Source organism: Melanerpes formicivorus, unplaced genomic scaffold (assembly GCF_026170545.1).
Source record: "Melanerpes formicivorus ecotype bairdi unplaced genomic scaffold, bMelFor1.0.p_v2 SCAF_19, whole genome shotgun sequence".
NCBI lineage: Eukaryota > Metazoa > Chordata > Aves > Piciformes > Picidae > Melanerpes > Melanerpes formicivorus.
The window spans coordinates 13,820,904-13,845,164 of NW_027142371.1; the positions used below are offsets into that span (position 1 = coordinate 13,820,904).

The window sequence follows — 24,261 nt, forward strand, 5'->3', positions numbered from 1 at the left end:
TGAAGGGTGTAGTAAAATCATTTATTGCATTTTGTGCAGACAGGAGTCTAGAAAAATGGATACAGGTAAAGCAGTAAAGCATTAACAGGGAGCATTCAACAGCCGAGGAGCCACTCCTCCATTGATACCTGCACAGAGAACACGGGTCTGCACTGGGGCGGCCTAACACACGATACTCAAACACCCACGGAAATTAAATGCAAGCCTAATACTGGTGGTGGTTTGGTTGCTTTTGTTTGGTTTTTTCCCCTTTTTTCCCTTTCCCTTTTTTTTCCCTTTTTCCCCTTTTCCTTTTTTTTTTTCCTTTTTTTTTTTTTTTCCTTTTTTTTGGTTTTCTTTTGGTTTTATTTACAAGGTTGGTTTGTTTGTTTTTGTTTTTCAACTTAATTGCATTGCTCTGCACACAGATTCTCTAAAACACAAAGCATTAACTAGGTCACTACGTTGTCTATTGAAATATTGCACTGGAATAAAAGTCACTTGAATGTACGTAGAAGAACATCTAGCTACGGTGAGTTCCAAGAGTAGTTGACTGAGGCGACTGTGGGGACATTCAGAACAAATATTGCACATGGAGCACGAAAGTGGTGGCACCAGCAGACCCTGGGGGCTTTCTGCTGGGTGGTGTCTGTTTTTTTTTTAGTCCTGCTACACAGAGGAGGGTCTTGACGCTTCTAGTGCAACTCCTACCCTTGTGCAGTACCTTCGTCCTTCCTGCCATCCGGCCGCGGACCGGCGAAGGGGACCAGGCTGGGCTGAGCGCCTCCTGCGCCTGCTGGCCGGTGGCTTGTGGCCTGCGCTGCTGGTGGCCACAGTGCCCTGAGATGCTGCACCTGCGCCGGTGGGGAGCGGGCAGCTCGGTGCTCCCACAGCAGGGATGTCAACGCGGTGTCCGGCCGTGGGTCCGTGCGCTCCCCGCCCCTGCCGCAGGCCAGGCTGCCAGCCCCCCCCGCCCTGGCAACCAGCACTACCTGCAAAGCCCACCCGGGGGTCAAGACCTTCCCATCTGGAACAAAAACAAGAAACTTGTCTGCGCATGTGCCAGGGAGGAGCTTGCACGTCTACTGGAGGAGGAGGAGGCTGTCTTTCACCAGGGTGGAACGGCGGAAGGGTGCTCCAGGGGAAACCGAACACTCGCAGAGGCCGAACGTGCAGGGCTGGGTTTGTAAACTAACATGCAGTGCTGTCTGCTAAAACTGGCCCTCTGCACCCCAGCCTGAGAGCTCGCTGCGGAGCTGGCACCTTTCTGCCACAGCTGAACCGCCTGGCAGGGAGTGCAGGCAGCCCCGACTCTGCCCAGAGCTGTGCCCCTGCTCTTGCTGGAGGATGAGGAAGGGGGACGCCTGTTTTTGGCAGCAGTGATGGGCTCCCTGTCTGCTCCCCGGGGGAGCTGCGACTGGGCTTGACTGGGGAAGGTGTCAAAGAGGTGCTGAGGGGGAATGGGATGCACTGGGAGTGCTGGGGAGGCAGTGATGCAAAACCCTCAGCGCAGAAGCGTGCCCTGGCTGGCTGTGTCCCCGCTGCCCTGCAGTGCCACTCCTGCTCCCCTGTATCTGTGCACCCCTGCAAACACCACGCTCACCATGCTCCTGGAACTCACTTCCAGAGCAGAGCCTGTGGCACAGACTGGTGCAGCCACGCAGGTAGCTGAGCTATCACAGCAGAAAGTCTGGCTGGGGCTGCTGCTGGAAAGAAGGGAGGCACTTTGGGAGGGATGGAAATGCAGGAGCAAGGTGTGAGCAGGCACAGCTGTGCAGCTGGGGCTTGGTTTTGGTCTGGGCATGTGTCCAAGTAGTATGGTAAGGAAATAAAGAAAAAAACCCACAACTAACATCAAAAACCTCACTGCTTTGTATCCAAGCAGCCCCACATAGCTTTGGCCTGGCCCTGGAGGCGGGGAGGAGGCAGCAGGGCCTGGAGTCATCCAGTGCAGACAGATTTCCCTGCTCTTGGGAGCCCTGCTCGGCTGGCAGGAGGGATACCGGCACCAGCCAGGGCTGCCCTGGGGACACTGCTGCAGCAACTGCTCCCTCTGTGCCAGCTGGGGAGGCTGCAGGTCCTGTGGTGCCCACTGAGGTGTGGGTGCATTGAGGGGGCAGAGGAGAGTGCTTCAGCACAGGGGCTCAGTTCTGGCTGGGGCAAAGCGCTGCCGCTTACAGCCAGGCTGGCACCGAGCTGCCAGCGCTGCCAGGAGTGGGCAACTCTTAGCAGGCTGCACTTGAGTGGAAGCTCAAATCTGCTGTGAAACAAGTTCAGAAAAGTCTGTGACTTCTTTTCCCTGAAAACTCCTAAGAAGCTAAATTGAGAAGAGGATGAACCTGTGACCTGGCCCTTTCCCAGGGGTGCTGGTGGCTGGGGAAGGCTGCAGCCTTGTGGTGGGCAGCCAGTGGGTGCCCACTTGTGCAGGAGCAGCCTGTGTCTGCTCTCTGTCCCCCGGCCTGGTGCTAGCAGAGCCCTGCATCTCTCAGAATAGATATAGATCTCTATATATAGACTTCATCTGGTTCTATTAACATAAATATGATCACTTTAAAAATACACAGACTGTATTATGTACACTATGTACAGGGGCCGGGGGGCAGAGGGCGCCCTGGTGCCCTCGGCACCGCTCCTGCATGGTTCCTGGAACCCTTCACATTTGTTAAAAGCTCCTCAGTTTCTCTGGTATGAGAGATGCTGGGGGGGGAGGGAGGCAACGATGAGGTGTGGGAGGGAGGGCGACCCTGCAGCTGCTGCCGAAGGTAGAGGTTGGAGCTGTCCTGTGTGCCCTGCTGCCTTCACATGGGGCTGCCATGAGCAGGCATTGGATGCGTGGCCAGTGCCTGAGCCCTAGCTGGCTGGGTGAGGGGATGCCATGGTGTGGGGGAGCAGCGAGGCCCCTTCAGTCACCCCTCACTGTGGGGTCTGGCCCTGTCAGACCAGGCAAACACTTTGCATATGTTCAGAAATTATGCACAGATCCAGATTGTTCTACAGGGCTGGGGCCAGGTCAGCAGCAAAGCCCTGGGGAACAGCAGGGAGCACAGCAGGGCATGGGGGGACCCAGATGCACACATGGGTACTGCAACCAGCCTGACTGTCCAGTGCTGGGGGCCAGTGGGCCCCCAGTCCCCGAGGGCAGAGTGGCAGGGAGCTGAGGGACATACAACGCATCTGTGCTCAGGCCAAGAGCAAGCACTGGTGCCCCAGGGGGTCGATGACCCCCAGGCAGCTCCAGCTGGCCGCAGTGTGGCCATGGTGGGGTCTCTGCTTGGCACTGCTGCTCCAAGCCACAACCACAGCACAAGCACCAGGAGAGAACCAGGGAAAAGCAAGCCTGGAGTCAGTGGGAAGAGGGACAAGGAGCACCCACCCACCCCAGGCCAGGCCTTGTGCTGTCGTGGGATCTCTGCTATGGCTGCCCCCCCACCCTCTGCCCCCTCCAAACCAGCACTCTGCATCTCCGACAGCTCGGCCTGTGGCCTCCAGCGACGGGCAGCACTGAGTCAGCAGCGTGGTGTGGATGTCCAGGTCCATCGTGGCGAGGGGCAGCCAGGGGTCAGCGCCACGGGAGGCAGCCCTGGGCACTGCCAGGGGTGGGGAGAGGAGCGTCCGGCGAGGAAAGTCGTGCTGGTGGCCTCTCTCTTCTCCCTGCGCCTCAGCGGGGAGGCAGGGCACAGGCACGTCCAGCCAAGCTCCGCGCAGGGGCAGCGGCACGGCACGGCCCAGTGCCCATCTCAGCACAGCCACATCCTGCCTGGCCAGGGCCCGCGGGCGGCGGTGCTGGGGCCGGGCGGCGGTGGCGGCGCTGGCGCGCAGTCCGCGGTACTCTGTCTGTATTTATGTACAAACAAGGACAGCAGTGCTGTGATGTTGCAATGAGGAACAGCTGCTCTGGTGCTGGATGCTCCCGGAAGATCAGGTGCTGCAGTTCGCATGGAGAGGTCAGGGGCACGGCCGAAGCCAGGTGAAGTTTCTGCGCACCGGCTGCCGCCCGGCGTTTCCTCCTCCCTCCAGCCGCGGTGCACGGGGTGGGGGCGCTCAGCGTGCACACAAACCTCTCTTGCACGCCGAGTTTCAGGAGTAGATGGTGATGACCTCCCGGCCCCCACCACGCACCAGGAGCACTCGGTCCAGGTGCTCTGTCAGTACCTCCAGGAACTCCATGTCTGCACAGCTGTCAAGGAGGGCCAACACCACAGTGGAACGTGGGCACAGCCCTGGTACCATCCCTGCCCAGCCCCACATCTGGGGAACCAAGCCACCAAACCACCTCACCCCAGAAACAGTGTCTCAAGACCCTCTCACCCTTCCCATGTGTGTCAGCTCTGCCCAACAGGCAGGCTGCTGCCAAAGACAGCTGCCAGACCCCACCAAGGGCAGGAGGGATGTGGGGGAGTCTGGGGTCTGATGCTAGACCTTTCCCCCTTGGCACTCGCTTGGAAGATCCACCAGCTGTGGTGGGAGTCATGGCCCCCGCAGTTCCCCCTGCAGCAAAGTGTCTTGGTGCCAGTGCCAGGGCAGTGGCCCTGCAGGAAGGATACAGTTCTCATCCCCTTTCCGGTTGCGGGGAGGCCCTGGCATGTTCAGCAGGACCAGCTTGGCATCCTGGGACTTCTTCACAATCACTTCATTGAGCTTCACGGCCGTGTGCATCCTCCGCACGTTGGACTGGTTCCTGGGGGTGATAGCAGGTGTGGGCACAGGGCTGGGCACAGCCAGCCTCTGGCCCCACACCACAGGGACTGTGGCATGAGCTTGAGGTGCAGAAAGCTTTGCTGGGCACAGCTGCTGGTGGCTGCAAGCCTGCACTGGCAGCCATGAGCTGTGGGACCCCGTACTATGCCCACAGGCAGTGGCACACTGCAGCTGCTCGGAGCCAAACTGTGTGGGAGTGGGCAGGAGCAGCCAGCACTACCACCACTAGGGATGCCCAAGCTCAGGTTTGCAGGAAGCTGTCAGCAGCCTCACAGGGCACACAGGGAGCACACGGCACAGGTACTATGCAGCACCAAGTCTGCAGCCACAGCCTCCACATGCCCCCTGGGTGAGCTGTCTCACACCATGCCAGCAGCCACTGAGCCACCCTCATGCACAAGGGCAACCCCAGTGGCCCCAGCTGTGCCACTCCATGAGCAGTGACCCACTCCCAGGACCCCCAACCCAGCCAAACCCAGACTTACAGGTTCTCCCACTCCCTGCCAGGAGCACAGCAAGGCCGGGGGGAAGAGAGAGAGAGAAAGAGGTGAATGCCAGATTGTGCACCCCAAGCCCCCACAGTACATACCACCCAGGCACCCATCCCCCCACTGCCACGGGGACACACCCCACTCCCACCCAGCCCCTCCACAGGGGTGAGTTCAGGACACCCAGACCCATCCTTGGAGCAGAGATTGAGCTGGTGCTGCTGGGGCAGGCAGGGGTGGCCAGGGACATGGGGGGGAAAGGGTGGCAGTAGGCAGGGCCATACGGCTTCATGTTGAAGAAGTCCTTGATGCCCTCAGGGCTGACAGGGCTCTTGCTCTTGTTCTTCTCTGCAACAGACTTCTCCTTGGTCCAGGTGAGATGGACCTTCTCAGGGGCTGTCTCCACCTCATCACCAGGAGACTGAGAGCTGCTGGAGAAGGTGGTGGCATTTTTGTCGTGGATGAGCTGGACCTGCAGAGGGGAGAAGGAGAAGGTGGGCAGGGGCCAGGGCCAGCCGCCTGCCCAGACCGATCCTGGCGCAGCTCCTCACCTCCTCCTCCGGCTTCTCTTCGCCGTCTCCCACCTGCTCCTCAGGGACATTCAGGCGCAGGCGCGTGTTGGCAGGGTTCTTGCGCCGGATGGAGCCGCGGGACTCATCCGTGATGCTCTGGATCTGTAGGAGATAAGGGTCAGCCAGGGGAGTGGGGGAGAGGAGTGAGGGCTTGGCCACGCAGCCCCCGTCCCGCAGCGCGGCTCCCCGCAGGACACACAGGGAGCTGTGGGGGCACCGCCGGCAGGGGGGCTGGATCGTAGCCAGCCTGTCCTGCGCTCACCTCCCGCTCCCTCTCGTTCTTGGTGAGGTGCATTTGCTTGAGGATCTGCGAGCGCTGCTCCATCACCAGCGTCTTCTCGTAGGTGTAGGCGGAGATGTCGCTCTCGTGCTGCGGGGGGGAGGGAGGGCTACAGGAGGATCCGTGGGGCAGGGCAAACTGCACCCACCACTCCCTGTCTGGCCCTGCCTGTCTCTGTGGATCTCGGCGTCCCCATGGTGCTGTGTGCCCCCCGTGGCAGGGGCTGTCTGGGCTCGCTCACACACACAGCACCCTAGGCTGTGGCACCTGCCCCATGCCAGCGCTCACCATCTCCACCACCTCCACCTCTGCGGTGATGCGCAGGTGGTACAGGAACGTGGTCAGGTCCTTCTTCATCTGGATGCTGTTGTCGTCCATCTGTGCCACCGTGAAGATCCGCATCTTGCACTTGCGCCAGACCTGCGCAGAAGGGAGGCATGGGCGTGGGCACGGCTCGGCGGGGACAGCCCCGGCCACGGACCCCCGCCCCACGCCGCTGGGCCTGGGCTACCTTGTGGTGCCGCAGGAGGAAGGGCAGCAGCATGAGCATCCCCCCGTCGTGGACGATCCACCAGACATCGATGTGGCCCTCTGAGAACCGCTCCTGGTTGCCCGGGAACATGGCGACATTCTTGGCCACCAGCAAGGCCAGGTGCCCGGCTGTGGTCTCTCGCACCAGCTCTGGGAGGGGAAGGGCCACGTCAGCCAAGGCGGCTCGCAGCACCCCCAGCCCAGCGGCACCTGCCCTCCGTGGTGCCTACCGATGAAGTTCCTCCAGGTCTGGTGGTCCTCCTTCTGGCGCCAGCTGCGGGGCCAGCCCACCAGCACGGTGTTGTGCTGCAGCCCGCCCAGCCCGCTGGACTGGATGAGGTGGGACATGCCGTCACGCAGGTTGGAGGAGATGACCACCTGGCAGAAGCCCTTCACCTTCTCTGCTTCCATCAAGCGCCGGATGGACTGGGGGTAAAGGGGGAGGGGGGTCAGAGGCCACAGGGCATGGGGACGCCGTGGCAGCGGCACCCTGGCTAGGTGGGGTGTGGGCAGCAGGGTCTGGGTGCAGGGGGTGCCCAGGACTCCACACCCCACGGCAGATTCCAGGTGGCTCCAGGCTGCGAGGGGTGAGGCTCGGTGGCGAGTGGAGCTGGCACTCAGCACTGTGCCGTGCCGAGCGGAGGGTGTCCCTGTGCCAGGGCTCTGACGGGCAGCACAGTGCCAATTAGAGTTATTTACTCAGAGAAATTACAATGTCTGCACGGGGGAGAAGCTGTTTGCTGCCGAGGCTTTAATCTCATTAATGTGCCACTGGCTGCTGCAGCGGCAGCAGGGTGGGGAGGGCTCTCCTTCCAGTGGGGAAAGCTTCCATCTCCCACCCTGCCTGGCACTGGGGCCATGGGGGCTACGAGGGCCCTGGGGCAGCCGAGAGGGCAGCACAGCAGGCCCTGGCCAAGCACCATGGCATGCCATGCCACGTGGTGCTGTGCCATGCCTTGTCAAGCCCTGCAGCAGCTGGCCAAGACTGGGACCAGTGCTCAGCTGGAGCTGGTATCTCTGGTGTCTGAGGAAGCATGCAGGAGTCTGGAGATCCCCGTGGTGCCCCGAGTAATGGTTAAGCGTGAGGACTCTGGGCTCTTCCCAGTGCCACCCCAGCACTCTCACAGCCAGGTCTGGCCATAGGGGTGCAATGGTTCTGGGCTCCCATGGACAGTTGTGGGCACCTACAGACAGAGCCCCAAATGGCATGGGCAGCTCTCACCTCCTCTGCCCTCTGTGCCTGTGGGTGGTTGTCCAGGAAGGTCCCTTCCAGCACAGAGGCCACGATGGTGAGTCCCTTGCCAGCCTTGAGCTGCGATGTGAAGGACAGGAGCTGCGGGTGCACCACGTTCTGCTCCTGATCCCCACGGACCAGCACCAGCAGCTGTGGCCTGGAAGGAGAGTCCAGCAGTCAGTGCCTGCACCCCAGCCATCTCCCACCAACTACCCCTGGTCCCCCTGGCCTCACCTCCAGTTCTTGGTGTGGGGAGGTCCCTCCTCCAGCCGCAGCAGGGCATAGCGGGCAGCGCTCAGGGACAGCCCACGGATGCCATCACCCCACTCCTTCTCTGCCCTGAGGGAACAGGCACCACATAAGGGATGCCCACAGAATGCCCACGGCTCTGGCTGCTGAGCACCACGCTGGCACCCTGCCTGGAGCACCCTGGGGCAAGCAGCTCATACCAAAGGCCTGGGGAGGGGGGGGTGCTGTGAGCACTGGCTGGGGTCTGCAGCACCCTGGCCACCCTTACCCACGGTACTCGATGTATTTGTAGATGAGGCCAGCGATCAGCATGGCCACCAGCGCGTAGTACCAGGAGCAGATGAACATCAGCGCCAGGCAGAGGCTCATGCCCAGGAAGGACAGGGTCCTGCCAAGAGCAGTGTGCTGTTACAGCAGGTCCCTGCAGGGCCTGGGGTGGCCCGGGGGGGTGGGGGTGTGACAGGACAGCCTGTCCCGCTGTGCCCAGCCCAGCTCACCAGTGGTAGTAGCGGAAGCGTGGGCGCCAGTTGGGCGTGCGCAGCAGCGTCTGCACGGCGCACGCCAGGTTGACGAACATGTAGCACATGAGGAAGAACCTGCGGGGGAGAGGTGCAGGGCTGAGCCAGGCGTGCCAGGGTGGGCCAGGCCTTCAGCCCGGACCCATGGCACTGCCCAGCCCCAAGGTCACCCGCCAGCAGAAGGGCAGCTGGGTCCACGGTGCCACCAGGGCCAGACACCAGACAAAGGAGGGGCCCTGGGCTCCCTCTTCCCAGGTGGGGGTCAGGGGCATCCCCCCTCCCCAAGGAGCAGAGACACGCATGTGCCACCCCCCTGACCAGGGCAAGGGGCGTGGGCCCAGCAGCCGCTCCCGAAGGTGCAGGTGGACAGAGCATGCTGCCTACATGGAGAGGATGGGAGCCACCTCGTCCAGGGAGGCGATCAGGATCCCGATCTCGCAGATGCAGGCTGTGAGCAGCAGGGCCCACGTTGGCTCTCCGTTGGCTTTGCCATGCCCAAAAACCTGGCAGTGGGAGGACAAGAGGGGTGAGTCAAGGCTCTGCGATGCCAGCACCATACAGCCCTGGGTGAGGGTCCTTGGCACAGCCCAATGAGGCCACACCTGGTTGTGAGCAGGCAGCAGGTGCAGTGGGGCTGTGCGAGCAGTGCCGCAAGCTGACACACATCCTGTGCCCGGGAAGTGACCCCCAAGGCTGATGGGGACTGGCACCCACTGACGGTCCTGCCCCGTTTCCTGCAGACCCTACGGCCCTTCCCTGCACGCAGAGCATCCTCTGCCCTCTGGGATCCCCACCCAGGGACAGTTCCTAGCTCAGCCTAGCTGCAGCCACCTTGCGCTGGGGACAGAGATGCTGTCGGTGGAGAGCGGCTCCAGCTGTGGCTGCGGGGACGCGGGGCAGGGGGGGGGGTCTGGGCACAAGGGAGGGGGCCAGGGGCTCGTGTCCGGACGCATTAGAGGGTGGTGAGGCAGGAGCGAGCGGGAGCTGGGGCTGGCGGGTGAAGGAGGAAGATAAAATTAGCTCGCTCTTCCCTGGGGGGAGCTGTCGGGTTGGATTTGGAGCTGAGGTTGTGAGAACGCGTCTGCCGAGAGCGGCGGGGGAAACACGAACAGCACGGCAGCGGGGGGAGGGCAGCCTGACCTTTCCCGGCACTCTCCCACCGACACCGCAGCCGAGCCCAACACAGCCTCCCGCTGCCCCACCGGTGCCAGTACCGGTGCCAGTACCGGTGCCAGTGGGAAGAGGGCAGGACAGGCAGGCTGGCAGCATGGCTGGTTTGGGCAGCACAGGTGCCCACCAGTCTCCCATGCAGTGGCCAGTTGGGGCTGGCAGTGCCAGGCTCGGGGGTTCCTACCCTGAGGAAAGGCACGATCCCATCCCTGGAGATGGCCTGCAGGAGGCGGGGGGCTCCGGTGAGGCTCTGCAGTCCAGCCCCACATGTGGAGAAGAAGGAGCCGATGACAATGACCCACGGGGACGGCCATGCCAGGGTGCCAACCACCAGGTTCCCGTTGACGGCTTCACCAAACCTGTGAGGCACCAGCATCACCCACGGCTCCATCCCAGGGCTAAGCCCCTGGAGTGGCAGCACTGCAGTGGCACAGCCCCCGCAGGACCAGCCACCAAGGGACACCGCTGTGTGGGGGACAGGAAAGGACCGGGAAAGGGCCCTGCCCCAGCTGCCCATGGCCTCCACCCCACACAGGAGGTGAGCAAGGGAGGAGGGTTCCCCTTGCCAGTGACTATGGTGGGGGGCAAGGGGAAGAGGTGGGAGGGGGACCCCATCCCCTGTGCCAGGAGGAGGCTGACTTGGGCTGCATGCAGCTGGGTCTGTTTGTGTTGGTGCTGACGACCCAGAAGTGTCACCTGCCACGTGTGGTGAGCAGGGTGCCCCAGATACGTGGCACAGGCAGCACAGGCTGTGCAGGCAGCTCTGCCTGTTGACAAACAAGCACTGCCTGCAGTCCTGGAGCCCAGGGGGCTGCAGATGTGCAGCAAAGCAAGCTCAGGGCACACACAGGCTCCCAGAGCTCGTTGCAGACCTGTCTGAGAGCCCCCCCCCCAACCCAGCACTCTCACCCTGAGACACCCATGGACCCTACAACCAGTGTACCCTGGCTGCAGCCCCTGCCCCTGCCCCAGCCCATTGCAGGGGGCTGCTCCCGGGGGGGCTGCCCCCGGGGGGGGCTGCCAGGCTCCTCTGTCCCTGCCTCACATGCCCCCAGGACACTCACTTATCACGCAGCACAACCCCCTCAATGCACGCCCCGAAGAGAACCACGGAGCTGATGTCTGCCAGGTGGTCAAGGAGAGAGGAGAAGATACAAAGCACCATCTGCCCACCTGCCCCTCTGCCAGGGGAGCACCACAGCCCCTGTCCCAGCCCCATGTAGCACAGTGAGCCCAACCCCCCTCAGCCTGGCAGGCAAGCCCTGAAGGATACAGACGGCAGAGGTGGTGGCAATGGCCAGGATGGTGCCAGTGGGGATAGACTTCTGGGCATCCCGCAGGTCTCCAGAGCGGTTGGAGCCAGCCATGATGCCTGGGGAAAGAGGAGATGGTGCCACAATGGGCAGACCCACAGCCCTCACTGCAGGATGGCTCATGTAGGGCACTGCACAAGCCCTGGCTGCGGTAGGGCACCGGCTCAGCAGTGTGCCAGGATGGAGAGAGGGCTCACAGCTGGCAGCAGAGCAGACACTGCTGTGGCTCAGGGCCCCCAGCCCACTCCCTCCATCTTCCTCAAGCCGCAGTCTGAGGCCACTCAAGGATTAGGTTCAAAATGCTCTTAAGTGACTTGTCTCATTAGCCCTTAATTAGCTCAAGCAGGGATATGGTGACTGCAGCAGTGGCAGGGTCCAGCCCCAGTGCTGCTCTGGGAAGGCAGGAGGCCAGACTGGGACATGGCTGGCACCAGCAGACGTGGCACAGCCCAGAGGACAACTCATGCTCCTGCTGTGGCCCAGGGTGACTCTGGCACTGGGCAGGATGGCAGCAGGGCCTGTGTGCCATGTGGTGCTGCAGCCCCCACCCGCCTGCCGGAGTCACCTGGCACAGCCCTGGGGGTCCCACCAGCTCTGGCACCGGTGGAGCCGCAGGTGGGACCTGGCAGCTGCACCCATGGCAGCTCTGCAACGGGCCTGGGGCGGGGGGGGGGGCCCCGCCGCCCCCGGGGAGCTATAAATACCACGGGGGACGTCAGCACGGAGCGGAGCGGCACCAACAGATCTGGAGCGCGGGAGGCTGCGTGGGAGGTGCAGGCTGCCAGCCACCCCCGCACCCCGCACCCCACATCCGGCACCGGGGGGCAAGCACACGTGGGGCTCACCGAGAGCGTGCCCGGGGGCACGTGTGCCAGCCGGCGCCCGCAGCGCGCAAGCCAGACCAGGGGCGGCTCCCACCTGTGACCGAGGGGAAGTAGATGCCAACGAGCAGGGTGAAGTAGGAGGTCATGTCGCTGAAGACGTAGGGCTGGTCCATGTCCACCGGCACGTCGGGGGGGCTCACGGAGGGCAGCCCCCTCTTCTCCACGATCACGCCTTTGGTCAGGTACGAGCTCCAGAGGTTCTCTGCCAGGAGGCAGGATGCCCGTCTGAGCTGGCGGTGCCCGAGAGCAGCCTGCAGCCAGCAGTGCAGCCGCCAGCACCGCAGCCCGCAGGGCGGGAGCAGGTGGGCACCCAGGGCTGCTGGCACCCGCATGGGTGCCCGGCTGGGCAGCACAGGTGGGCAACCAGAGCAGGTCCGTCCCAACACTGGCACCGTCCCTGCAAGGTACTGGAGCAGCTGACAGGGGATCGCAGCAGCAAATAATTAAGAGGGTAATATAATTAATGCTGATCAACACAGGTTTAAGGAAAGTGGATCGTGTCAAAGTAACTTGATAATGTTTTTGATGGGATTACGAGCAGAGGGCTGATGTAACAGGCTTAGTGTCCCTCCCTGCGCTGCCTTGGCCACAGACTGGGCTGGAAAACTGGAGCAGCAGAAAGCAGCCAGCACTTGGGCACGGCGCAGAGCAACCAGCAGCCCTCAGCGTGGCACTGCGAAAGGATCCAAAAGGGGAGGGAGGGAGGGGCAGAGGGCCCACCGGGACCAGCCCCATGCCCTTCTCCCCAGCTGCATCACCTCCCCTGACCACTCCGAGGTGACAGATGAGGCTGGCAGCTCCCACCCACGCACAGCCCTGCCCAGCTTGTCCCCCTGCAAAGGCATGAGGCAGTGCCAGGGGCACAGCCAGTCCCAGACACCTCTGCCAGGGCCATGTGGTGACGCTCCATCCTGAGACACTGCCAGCCTGGTCATTGTGTCCACCTATTGTCCCAGAGCTATGTCCTAGCTCTGCCTTGCACACATCAACTGTGAGAGCATTTGCTGTTGACTGCCCTGACCAAGCCTGGCCAGGCTGGGCAGGGGGTTCTGCATCCCCTCCCCAGCAGGAGGTGGCTGTACCCAGCAGACAGGGACCCTTTATCTGGCTCATAAGACCTCGGTACAGGATGGCATCGAGACCTCCCAACACCTAACAGCTACACTCCACCACATCCCTGTGGCATGGCCTGGCAGCCCCAGCCCTGGGCACTCAGCAGTATCTGAGCTCCTGCACCTGGGTCCACAGAGCTGCTGTGAGAAGGACAAGCTGGAACCACCCCACAGCCATCCTAGTACCAGGTGGTGACACAGCCAGGGCTGCCCCATGGCAAGTGACAGCTGCTGCCAGGCACCCCAGCTCCTGCCCCTGTCCCACCAGAGATGAAGCCACCACAAGCTCACTGCATGCCCCCAACAAGCTGCACAGCCACCACTGTGACACCTGCCTGGCACCTCCCAGCCCGGCTGCAGCACTGGAGAAGGGCTGATCCTGCTCACAGTTCTGCAGCCCCCAACACCCACCCTGGGTGCACCCAGAGCAGCTCCTGCCAGCATGCCTCTGCCGAGCAAGGGTCTGCAAACGCCCCCTTGAGTGTGGCCTTGAGCATTGGCCTCGGCCACCCACCGTGGAGCACGATTGCCTGGTGAATGTATCAGGAGCTCAGGAAAAGCAGGTCAGGAGCGGCTCCTCCCCACAAACCCAGGAGCGTTCCTGCGGCCCTGGCCACTCTCCCAGCACGGCTGTGGCCGCAGCAGCAAAGTGTCCCCAAGGGACAATCGCTCCTTGCAAAACCTCAGATCAATACCAGCCTCTCCCAAGGCCAAGAGGAAGCAGAGGGAGGATTTATTGCTCCCCAGCCTTCGAGTCTCCTTCGGAGCCATCCTGCTGCAGCCTGTCTGGCACAGCCCATGCTCGGGCGGCAGCAGCACACCGCTCGGGTGCCTGGCGCAAGAATCTCGTCCTGCTGCCCAGCACGGGGTGGGCACAGCTCACTGCACCCAATGGGCAGAGCAGCCTATGGCAGGTATCACCCACATGCCACCACTCCTGGACACAGCACTACCCACCTCCCCCACAACATCTGCCAGGCATGCCCGAGGGGACGGCTGCCCAGCCGCACAATGGCCCCACGTGGAGCCAGCCCCTCTGCAAACCCTGCCAGTGGTGCTGCCTAGGAGGCACAGCCACTAACCCCCCCACAGCTCCCCTGGGGCTTGTCCTACGCCTCCATCCCCATTCCTCTGCCCTCGCTTCTCCATATATGTTCCTCCACCCCAACTCCTACAGCCCAGCGCTGTGCCCACCTTGGATGAGGCCGCTGGCAGCACCAGGGATGCCCTCGATCTCGGTCACGTTGTTCATGGTGAAGTACTCATCACAGGTGGCATTCAGGAAGCGGGAGGTGCAGAAAAGCTCCCAGAGCTTGGAGCCCACTGTCTCGTTCCCTTCCACCACCATCTTGGTGCAGAGGTCAAAGCCATGGCGTGAGAGGGTCCTGTTGCCCAGGAGGCAGATCCTGGTGGGGAGCAGGCACTCAGAGGTGGGTCTGCAGCCCTGGCCCCACCGCAGCCCCTCCGGACACCGTACTCACGGGAAGCTCGGAGGGTCGAAGGCTGACTTGATGACACCGGCATAGATGGCAAGGATGGAGAGGATGACACAGCCCAGGAAGACCAGGGCAAACTTGTTGACATACTTGACCCCCACGAACACCACGGTGGCCATGCAGGTCAGCACGCAGGTGCCGTACACGCGCATGTTGTTGAGCATGGCAGCCGCCTCCCCGCTGGCATCCTCTGCCTTGAAGATGGCCATGGCTGGGAAGATGTAGGCCTGGGAGAGAGTCACAGCATCACCACCACTTCAAAGCTTCAGGAGTAGGAAGCACAGGCAGGTGAGGTGCCCTGCCAGGACCTGAACCCCTGGCACGGCACTGGGGGAAGCATCAGACACATACCAGCAAGATTTCAATGGTGCCCAGGATGTACATGGCGCCGGCAAAGGTGGTGCCCAGGTAGAAGCAGAGCCCCACAGCCCCACCAAACTCAGGTCCCAGGGAGCGTGAGATCATGTAGTAGGAGCCACCAGCTGCCAGAAAGAGCAAAGATGGGCCCCAGCCAAACCCCAATGGTACCCCCAGCCCCACCAGGGCAGGATAGAGCCAGGGCAGTCCTGAACTCTGCTCCAGAACAGAGCAGGACATCGTCCCCAGGGCCCTGGAGCAGCAGGAGCAATGTGCTGGCAGAGCCATTGCCTGGGAGCTCAGCAGCCAGGTGTGATGGATTCAGGGACCTGTGTCCCCTGGGACGCCAGGCAGGTCCAGGGACATGGGCCACGCCCTGCTCCATCCTCCCAGAGGAGCCCTTAGAGCTGGGCTGCCGGGATCGATGGTCCCACTGCGGCAGCAGGATGATGAATGGCTTTAATTACACCCTGTGCTGGGGCTGTCAGCGCAGTGCCCAGCCAGGCTGGCACAGATCACTCAGGCTCTGGGGCCGGGCATGCTCTGGGAGAGGCAGGCCAGGGTCACCCACATGGCCAGACCCCACAGATGCCTCCCCGGGGGCAGGGACCATACACAGCATCATCCTCCTGTCTGGCACAGCTTGGGGCGGCCACGGGAGTGGCTGCCCCTCTGCCCAGCACACAGTGCCCGGCACACCCAGCTCCCCATCCTCCTGCCAGCAGGTCTCCCTGGCTTCCCCGCAGCCTCCCAAGTCTGGCAGAGGGTGGAGCCGTGGCTGGCGGCTCTCACCGCCATCTGCACCTCGCGGCTCCGGGGACGGGTGGTGGCTCCGGCTCCACCCTCCCCAGCCACGGCAATCCACGCCGGCTGGTGGCGGATGCCGGGGAACTGCTGGCAGTGGCATCCACACCAATGGGCAGCCACAGAGCTCAGCCGGCACAACCCCGGGAGCACAGCAGCTTTGAGGACGCTCTCTGGGAAAAGCCCTTTGCCACCCGAGTGCCCAACCCACAGGAAGCCAGCTGCCCTTGACCCCAGCACACACACAGACACGGTCCGGGTCCTACCTGGCACCACGCCATTGGTGGCAATGGCGCTCATGGAGATGGCAGTCAGCATTGTCTGTGGGAAGAAAAAACACGTGGGCACCACGCAGTGCTCCCTCCTCACTGGGGCAGAGGGGCAGGGAGTGGGAGGAGACATTGGGGTCACATCGGGACATGAGGCTCCTCAGACCGTGCTGAGATGTGCCACGGGGCTGGGATGCCTGGGGGAGGGATGGGAGGGATGGAAGGGCTTGGAGGGACCAGTGGCACTGCAAGGAGTTGAGGGATCCCGGGCTGCCAAGGACACTACCTGCGTCCAGCACTCCCAGCTTCTGCCCTGGGGTCACTGTCCTGGACAGGTGGGTCACTGCAGCATGGTGTGGGCAGGGGACTCTCCCACCACCTCCCTCCCACACAGCAGCTTCAATCTGGATCATCATTTGTGCACCACTCTGCTGCTGACTGCTTTGGGAAGCTGGATGCTTCTCCTTGCTCAGAGTGAGGCAGGGGAAGGGGCAGGGGCAGGAGCAGGACAGGGTGGCCTGGCAGCCAATGTGCCTTGCCACAGTCTGACCAGCCCAGCTGGTGACCCCCAGACAAAGTCTGCAGGGGTTCATCACTCACACAGGAGCAGCAGAGGAAGACCATGCAGAAGGACTCCATGATGCCAGCAATTCCCACCACCCAGGTGAGGCGCAGGAAGAGAATGACCCCGAAGATGTTCTGGAGGCAGGGCAGGTAGACACCCATGAAGGTGCCCATCCGTGGGGCCTGCCAAAGGAGAGAGCACCCATCAGGGCTCAGAAGCCTGGCTGGCAAAGGAGCAAGGGGTCCTGCTCCTCCTGCCACAAGGGACCCCAGGGAAAGCCAATCCCCAGCAGGGGCTGAGGGACCCAGCTGTCCCAAGGGCAGCCCCTGGACAAAAGGCTTTGCCCCTCCTGTGTCCCTCACCTGCACTGGCTTCTTCTTGCCCCCATCATTGTTCTCAGCCTCCTCATGCTCCCGGCTGCCCTGTGGCAGGTTGGTGTAGTTGGCCAGCCCACTCAGCAGGGACGACACCATGGGACTGGTGTCCATCTCCTCCTGCACAGAGCAGAGCCCCGAGATGTGAGAACAGTTCCATGGGACCCCAGCAAGCCCTGGACCCAGAGACTTTGCCAGATGCCACCCCACCACAGCAGTGGCAGCTGGGGGACCCTGTCCTGGGGCTCCAACATGTCCCAGTGCCCAGGGTGCGTTGGCACAGCTGCCCAGTTCACCTCCCTCCCCAGGGACCGTCCCTGCCCTGCCACCCACATGCCCTACCTCGAAGAGGGCCATGTTTTTGCCATCGTACTCCTTGCCCTTCTCCAGGTCCGTGCTGTTGATGAAGGGGCTGCTCTCCTTGGGATTGCCATCGCCTGCAGAGACGTCACCAGGTCAGCCAGGCAGCCCCAGCCTCTGCGGGGGGTCACATTTGCACCCCAGCTCCCACAGGAGGACCACCATGGCCACGGGCACCACGCTCACGCCTGACCCAAGGACAGGCGATGGCACCCCGCGTCCCAGGCGCTGGTGTCGCCTCTCATGCCACAGAGGGGCAGGGGCCGGGAGGTACACGGCGCCCCACCTAGCCGTGCCGGCACACGGGCCCGCCGGAGCGCATCCACGCAGTGAGGCGAGCAGTGTGGATGCAGGGGGAACCCTCCCGGCAGGACGGCTGGCAGCAATAACTCACGGCATGGGGCACCCGCAGGTGAGCGTGCCAGGGCTGCCCGCAGTGCTGCGTCGGCAGGGGCAGGATCTGGCTGACTGCTCAGCGTGTCACCGCGGAGGGGGACAGTCCCGGCACGGTGCCTGGAGCAGGGCGAGCAGACGGACGTCTGGTCCCGCTCCCCGACACGCATCACAGGAGCAGGGGCCATGGCCTCACCGGCTGAGCCGTGCAACGAAGAGGTGTCCAGGGGTGCCAGCAGCTAGCAGAGGGTCTGCCCAGAGCAGCAGAGCCACCTGCAGCAGTGCAGAGCCCGCAGAGCTGCTGGGACAGGGCTGCGGCTGCTTGCTGCATTGACAACCGCGTGCAGAAGAAAGCCGGCGCTGGCTTAACAGGGAGGAAAACAGCCGAGCTGCAGAGCAGCAGAAATAAATCAGGCTGGAAATGGAGCGGCAGCGAGGACGGTTCTGCCGGAGCGGCGCAGCCCTGAACGGAGGCCCAGAGGAGAGGGTGGCCGAGTGGAACAGGGCTGGAGACGGAGAACATGGTGCTGAACTGAGCGGCACAGGGAAACCCGATTCCTGGCCCTGGGCAGGAGGAGAGGAGCTCCCTACCACGCACCCATCCTCAGCAACGTGGCCCCGCAGCTAGGGCCATTGCAGCCTCACTGAGCAGGCTGCCTGCGTGGGCTGGGTCACAAACATACCCCACACCGCAGGCCAGGGCAAGAGCCATCCCTTCCACCAGCCCTGAACCCCGAGTCTGGGAGAACCCAAGCTGTAGGGACAGCACCAGGGCCACCCACGGGCCAGGGCAGTGCAGCCACCTGCACACTGGCAGCCCCAGGACAGACCTCGAGCGTTGGGAGCAGCCCAGCCCTTGGAAGGCCACCTGCCTCCTGCCAGTTGACTCATGTTTGGGATCCTTGGAGCAGGTTTGGCTGCGTGTGGTGGTGATTCACCATCTGCAGTTTCCCTGGCAGACACAGCACTCCTGGCTGACCAAGAGGTGAAGCCCTGAGCAGCGCAGGTGACACCGACCTGTGGGCTGGCCCCCACCTCCTGCCAGTCCCCTCACTCCTCTGGTGTGGGGCACCAGTGTCCCTGATGGCACAGCCAAACTCCTGCACAAGAATGGCTGTGGCACCACCAGGACACCCTGGCCCATGGTCCAGCCAGTCTTACCCCAGAGCCCCCTTGATCACGCATCTGGCACCGTGTGCTGCACCCTCAGTGTGTGTCATGCTGTGTGTGCTCCACCTAAGGGTGCATGGTGGGCTCTCAGCACGGACCCACCGTGCTCCTTGCTCCAGGTTTGCTCTAAATCTCTGCACCCAGCACTCGTTAGGTAACAGCAGCATGGGCTGGCACCCACCTGCCCACGGTGGCACCCACCGGCTCTAGGAAGTGCATGGACATGGCACCACCACCAAGCCTCCAGGCCACCAGTGGGGCCCACCCCTGGCACAGGTGCATGAGGGTGCAGGTCTGGGGCTCCCTGGAGCCCACGCCCCCATCGAGACCGAGCGCTTTCGGGCAGTGCCCAGGGGACACAGGCAGCCCGGCAGGGGGAATGCGCTCACAGCCGCGGGTGCCCGGGGACCCCACCGGGAGAGTGGAGCCCGCGGGGGCCTCGCCTCGCCGCCTGATACCCGGCCGACGACATCACCGTGCTGGTTTCCATGGCAACGCCGAGCCACGGCCGCCTCGGCTCCCGCTCTTATGTAACGGCGCAGGCGGCCGGCCCCGCACCCGCGCCCCGGACCCCCGGCCCCCACCGCCGCGACCCTGGTCCCTGCCCGCCCCGACTCCAGGACCTGGCACTGCCCAAATCCGCACCACAGACGCCGGCAGCACCCTGGGGTGCCCAGACTCCCATTCGGCACTACAGCAACACCCAAACCTGGCGGTCCCTCACTCCCCGGGCCGGGACATGTCCCCTCCCGGCACCGCATGGATAGCGACCCCGGGCTTGCATCGCCTGGGCTGGCCCAGGGCACAGCAGCCCCTCTCCCGGTGGCGTCACCGGGAGGACTGGCATTGGGAGAGGCCCCAGGCTGGCAGGAGGTGGGGACATGGGGACGTGCAGGCAGCACAGCTCTGGCATCCCCAGGGCACGGCTCAGGAGACCCCTGGCCCCTGCCTCAGCCTAGCCCCGCAGGCTGGCAGGAGTTAAGAGCCACAGCCGCAGGGTCCCAAGTGACAATGCTCCTGCTCCCCACTCCTGACTGAGACCATTTTGCCGCAGAGGGGCTGGTGCAGCTCTCCCCGGCAGCTGCCACAGTGTTTGTGAGCTGTGCAGGCAGGGGCAGGCAGGGGCAGCAGGCAGTGTCCACTCACCCACCCCCACAGCCAATCCCTGCCTGGCAGCACTGAGGGGGGTGACACCACCCAGCCACGGGGACACACAGGACATTGCCAGGTATCCCCAGCACCTCGTGGGCCTGCCTGTGCCCCTCTGCCCCAGCACAGCCCCGCATGGGAGAGGCAGCACGAGCAGAGCCGAGCCATGCCAGGCTTCGATCCCAGCGCTCAGCTGCCCCCCTCCCCAGGGATCACTCAACATGAATCGGCCTTTTAATTTGCTGCGGCAGCTGGAAGGGCTCACAGCAGGATTGCTGGCAGGAACCCACAGCCCTGCCATGGGCACCGTGCTGTCCTGCTCTCTGCAGGGGCTACCACCAACCCTGCCTGCCCAGGGCACCCCAAACACAACCCTGCTGCCCAGCCAAAGGGACCATCCCTGTACCCCTGGGAGCTCACCCTCCCCATGGGCCAGTGCTGGGGCTGCAGCACAGCCACAGCTTGATCTACTAATGGCTTTTCACTCAGCCCTAAATTGGGTTGGGAAGCGTCATGTCCCTTATCCCAAATCCTCCCTAATCGCGTTACACGGTGCAGGGCACAGAGCACTGCCTGGGGAGCCTCAGCAGCCAAACCCCCGTGGGCTAATTGACCAGAGCTGCTGCTGCTGCTGCTCCAGCTGTAGCCAGCCTGTCCCCCCCCAGGGCACATCATGCGGACCAGCTCCCTGGCAAGCACTGGCTCTGGGGTTGTGGCACCAGCTGGAAGGAAGAGCAGGTGAGGGGGAACATGGTGGGGATAGCCCCCAGCCCCACACTGCCCCTGTTTGTGCTCCCGCAGTGGTCCACAGCCCATCAGGTGGGTGCTGGCAGAGGGTTGCTGACAGCTCAGGGACCCCTGCACAGCACTGTTCCCCCCACACCAGCCCCAGGACCAGCAGCAGTGCGGCGGCTGCTCATGTGCCCAGGGACACCCTGGGGCTCCCCTGAAGGCATACAGGGCACCTTGACTTTTGCCAGAGCATTCGATGGCACCGGCTGGCAAGAAGCCTCCTCCTGCTCCCTGGGGCTCTGCCTGCAGCCAGCAGCAAGGGGCACCCCAGGGTGACCCCAGCAGCCCAGCGAGCACATGGGTGAGCACGTGGCCCTGGCTGATGTCCCCAGCTGCTGTTCTGCAGGAGCTGCTGACTGGGGAGGCCACGCTGCTGTGCTGTCACCCCTGGCCACCAAGGGGACTTGGCCACATACCCGCTGGACTGGGGCTGCCTGAGGCAGGTGGGGGTAACCAAGGGGCCCTTGTGGCCCCTGGCACCTTTGCTCCACCCAAGCTTCCCCACTGCCCTGGGGAGGGTGATGCTCAGAGAGGCCATGGAACCCCCACTGAAACAGAAACCACCCTGTCCAGCAGCAGCCCTGGTGGCCAGAGCAGCCCCGGCTCACGCTGGCAGCAGGCACAGCAGAGCCAGCTCCCGGCTGCAGCAGGGGACTGGGGTGAGGGTTGTGGGCTGCTCCCTCTGTGCTGCCCATCCAGCCGGCAGGCACACTGAGTGGCCTTTTGGGCTGGATTCTATCACTGCCTGACCCAAATTGGACCAACTGCTACTTCAGACCTATCCTCTTCCTTCCTAAGCAGAGGATTATCCTCCCTTTGATCAGCCGGCCCTGCGGGCGCAGGATTTCCAGCACAGGCGCTTTGGCTGCTGCGTTTAAACAGCTTCCCAGATTCTCCGACAGCCTGAGCCCTGTCTTGGAAATGGCCGGGGCCACAAGATCCAGCAAAGCTCCTGGGCCCACACCTCCCTCCCCGGGGCAGATGGGTGTCTCCAGGCTAAAGCACGGGAACAGCAGCCTGCAGCAGGGCTGCGCCTGGCATTTCCACACCCCAAACAGAGCAGTGCAAGCTGCCAGCCTGGACACTGCAGCCCTGCCTGCTCCCCACACCTCCCCAGAGGGACTACCACTGGCCCAGCCCTTGCTGGAGCTCTTCCAGTCCTTGTCAGGAGTCTCTTGCTTTCTGCCCCAGAATAGGGACACCTTTTGGCCTGACAGCAATGGCCTGCATGGCACCCAGGGTTTCAGAAGCTCCTCTGTGCTCAGCAAATCACTGGATGGTCAGTGCTGGACCAGCACTGGCAAACTGAGGTGGGGGGAGCACTGACAAGCAACAGCTCTGCCACCCCCATGGGGCATCCAATGGTCCCTGCAGACAGACCCTGTGCAGGCAGCTCAGTGTGACCCTCAGCAATCCACTGCTCCACAGCAGCTACCTTCAGCATAGGTATGGGGTGCCCTGCTGGTCCCCCTCCAGCAGATGCTCTCCCAAGCCCAAGGTCCTGTCACCTCCAGCCCTGCATCCTGCCATCCCACAGGACATCATCTAGCCAGGCCCGGCTCCAATGACAGCCTGCCTGGTCCATCTGTAGTGGTGCCGTGTCCAGCCCTCCCGCCAGACCCCAGCAAGGCAGAGATGCCTGCGTCCATGCCGCCGGCACTGCCACATCGCAGTCACAGCGAGCAGAATGGATCCTGGCACTGCAGAGGGCAAGGGGAGGGCAAAAGCTCAGGGAAGGGCACAGCTAGGGGCCAGTGCAGCTCCCCCCAACCCGGCAAGGTGTCCCCGGAAGGCTCCTGCCAGCCCTGACCTTGAGGGGAGCCCTGAATAAACAAGCAAACAGCCTCGGGTCAGCAGTGCAGAGCAAACCCCAAAAGCCTCATCGAGGCTGTGCTCAGCGCCTCACTGCAGGCACCTGGCGACTCCTGCAGCGGCAGATAGGGCCGGCTGTCCTCTCCCGGATGGGGACCCGGCGAGGGGCTGGGACACACAGAGAGGCCCTGCAGGTCCCCTCGTGCACACCGCGGCATGTCCCTGTCTCCAGTCAACCCCTCTGCTCGACAGAAGCACCTGCAGCAGAGGTGCTGTGCTGGCCCAGCTGTTGCAGCTGGATGTGGCCCCGCAGGGCCCCAGGACCCTCCGTGGCAGCTCATCTGGTGGTGGGTGCCCGGGGAGAGCCCTGTCACAAACGTGGGTACTGCCACGGCCCGGCGGCCCCACCGCCCGGGAGCTGCGGCCCCGGCCCTGCCCGTCTGCACTGCAGCACGCCCGCCACGACACGGGTTGGCACCGCTTGGACCGGGCTGGCACAGAACGGTACGGGCTGGACCGAAAGGTCCAGCTCGGTGTGGCTTAGCACGGCTCGGCTTGGCACGGCGCTGCAGAACGCAGTGGCTCCGGGGCCGAGCGGCTCCTCCCGCCCCGGCGCGGGGCCCGGCGGCCGGTTCAGCACCACGGACAGCGGCGGGACCGGGAGGTGGGGGGGGGGGGGGGGGAGGGATTGGAAAGACTGGGGGGCGATAGCGGGAAGAAAGGGGGAGGCGGAAACGGGGATGAGGAAAGCGGGAGAGAGTGATGGGGGGGCGGCAGCCAAAGATGGGGGGCGACAGCAGGGAAGGTTGGGGGGGCGGCAGCGGGAGGTAGGAGGTGATTGGGAGGGATGGGGAGGGGGTAGCGGGGGGGGGGGGGGGGGGGGGCAGCCAGAGGGAGAAAGCAGCTGGAAGAGGGCAGTTGCAGGTGGGGGACGGAGAAGGGAGAGGGGTGGCAGCCGGGAGCGGGAAGCCCTGAAGGAGTCTTGGGCGGGAGGGAACGGCCGTCAGGGCTGCCCAGAGATGTCAGGGGCCGGCGCCCGCCAGGATCGCCCAGAGCGCAGCCCACAGCCCCAGCTCGGGAGGAGCCTCCCGGGAAGCCCTGAGCACGGCTCGGCCCCGCCGCGGCTCTAGCCCTGCCGAGCCGTTTCCCCGGGCTGCCGCAGCGGCGGGAGAGGGACCGGGCCGGTGCGGAGGCGACGGCAGCGGGAGCGCAAGCAGCCCCGCACCGCCCGCCGCATCCTCGGAAGGTCCACATACCGAGAGCAGCCGGTGCCCGAGGGTGCTGCCCGCCTGCCCCGCGGCGGGGTCCAGTGGCCCTAGCACCCTCCGCCTTTGCGCTACCTCTCCTCCGAGCCCCGGCCTCAGCCCGGCGGAGGCGGCCACCCCCGGTCCCCGCGGTTCTCCGTGTCCCGATGCCCGGTCTGCCGGTGCCCGGTGTACCGGTGCCTCACCTTGGCTGGCGCCGCCGTCGCCGTCCTCGCAGTCGGCCAGGTTGTTCAGCATGGCGCCGGCTGCCCGCGGCCGCACGCCGCTGCCCAGGAGCTCCGCGCTCCGCTCCGCAGCCAGCCGCGTCCCGCGCCGCCTCCCGCCGCCCCCCGCCGCCGGTGGGAGGGGGCTGCAGTGCGGAGGCGCCCGGGCTCACGGCTCGCTGCTGCCGACGGAGCGCAGCCCGGCCGCTCGCTTCATCACGTAT

At 64.0% G+C, this 24,261-nt stretch overlaps 1 protein-coding gene across 1 annotated transcript; it reads right to left on the reverse strand.

Moving 5' to 3' along the window:
* Positions 1-24,261, reverse strand: SLC12A5 (solute carrier family 12 member 5). Its single transcript, XM_068150157.1, has 26 exons — positions 24,020-24,261; positions 17,236-17,330; positions 16,882-17,013; positions 16,555-16,701; positions 15,952-16,006; positions 14,876-15,006; positions 14,510-14,751; positions 14,223-14,434; positions 11,951-12,118; positions 10,993-11,091; positions 10,784-10,841; positions 9,904-10,078; positions 8,934-9,052; positions 8,529-8,627; positions 8,300-8,419; positions 8,017-8,121; positions 7,771-7,939; positions 6,779-6,974; positions 6,529-6,698; positions 6,306-6,437; positions 6,000-6,107; positions 5,717-5,839; positions 5,450-5,637; positions 5,163-5,177; positions 4,524-4,657; positions 1-4,148 (listed from the first exon to the last, which is right to left on the reverse strand). The coding sequence occupies exons 1-26, from the start codon at positions 24,069-24,071 to the stop codon at positions 4,057-4,059; spliced, it is 3,336 nt and encodes a 1,111-aa protein (XP_068006258.1). The 5' UTR covers positions 24,072-24,261; the 3' UTR covers positions 1-4,056.

Bases quoted from the DNA above. Each gene is read 5' to 3' on its own strand.
- SLC12A5 (XM_068150157.1), bottom strand. From the start codon at position 24,071: ATGCTGAACAACCTGGCCGACTGCGAGGACGGCGACGGCGGCGCCAGC. The intron at 16,702-16,881 runs GTGAGGGACACA...CTCCTTTGGCAG, and splicing joins GCAAGAAGAAGCCAGTGCAG to GCCCCACGGATGGGCACCTT. The intron at 6,108-6,305 runs GTGAGCGCTGGC...TCCCCCCCGCAG, and splicing joins AGGTGGAGGTGGTGGAGATG to CACGAGAGCGACATCTCCGC.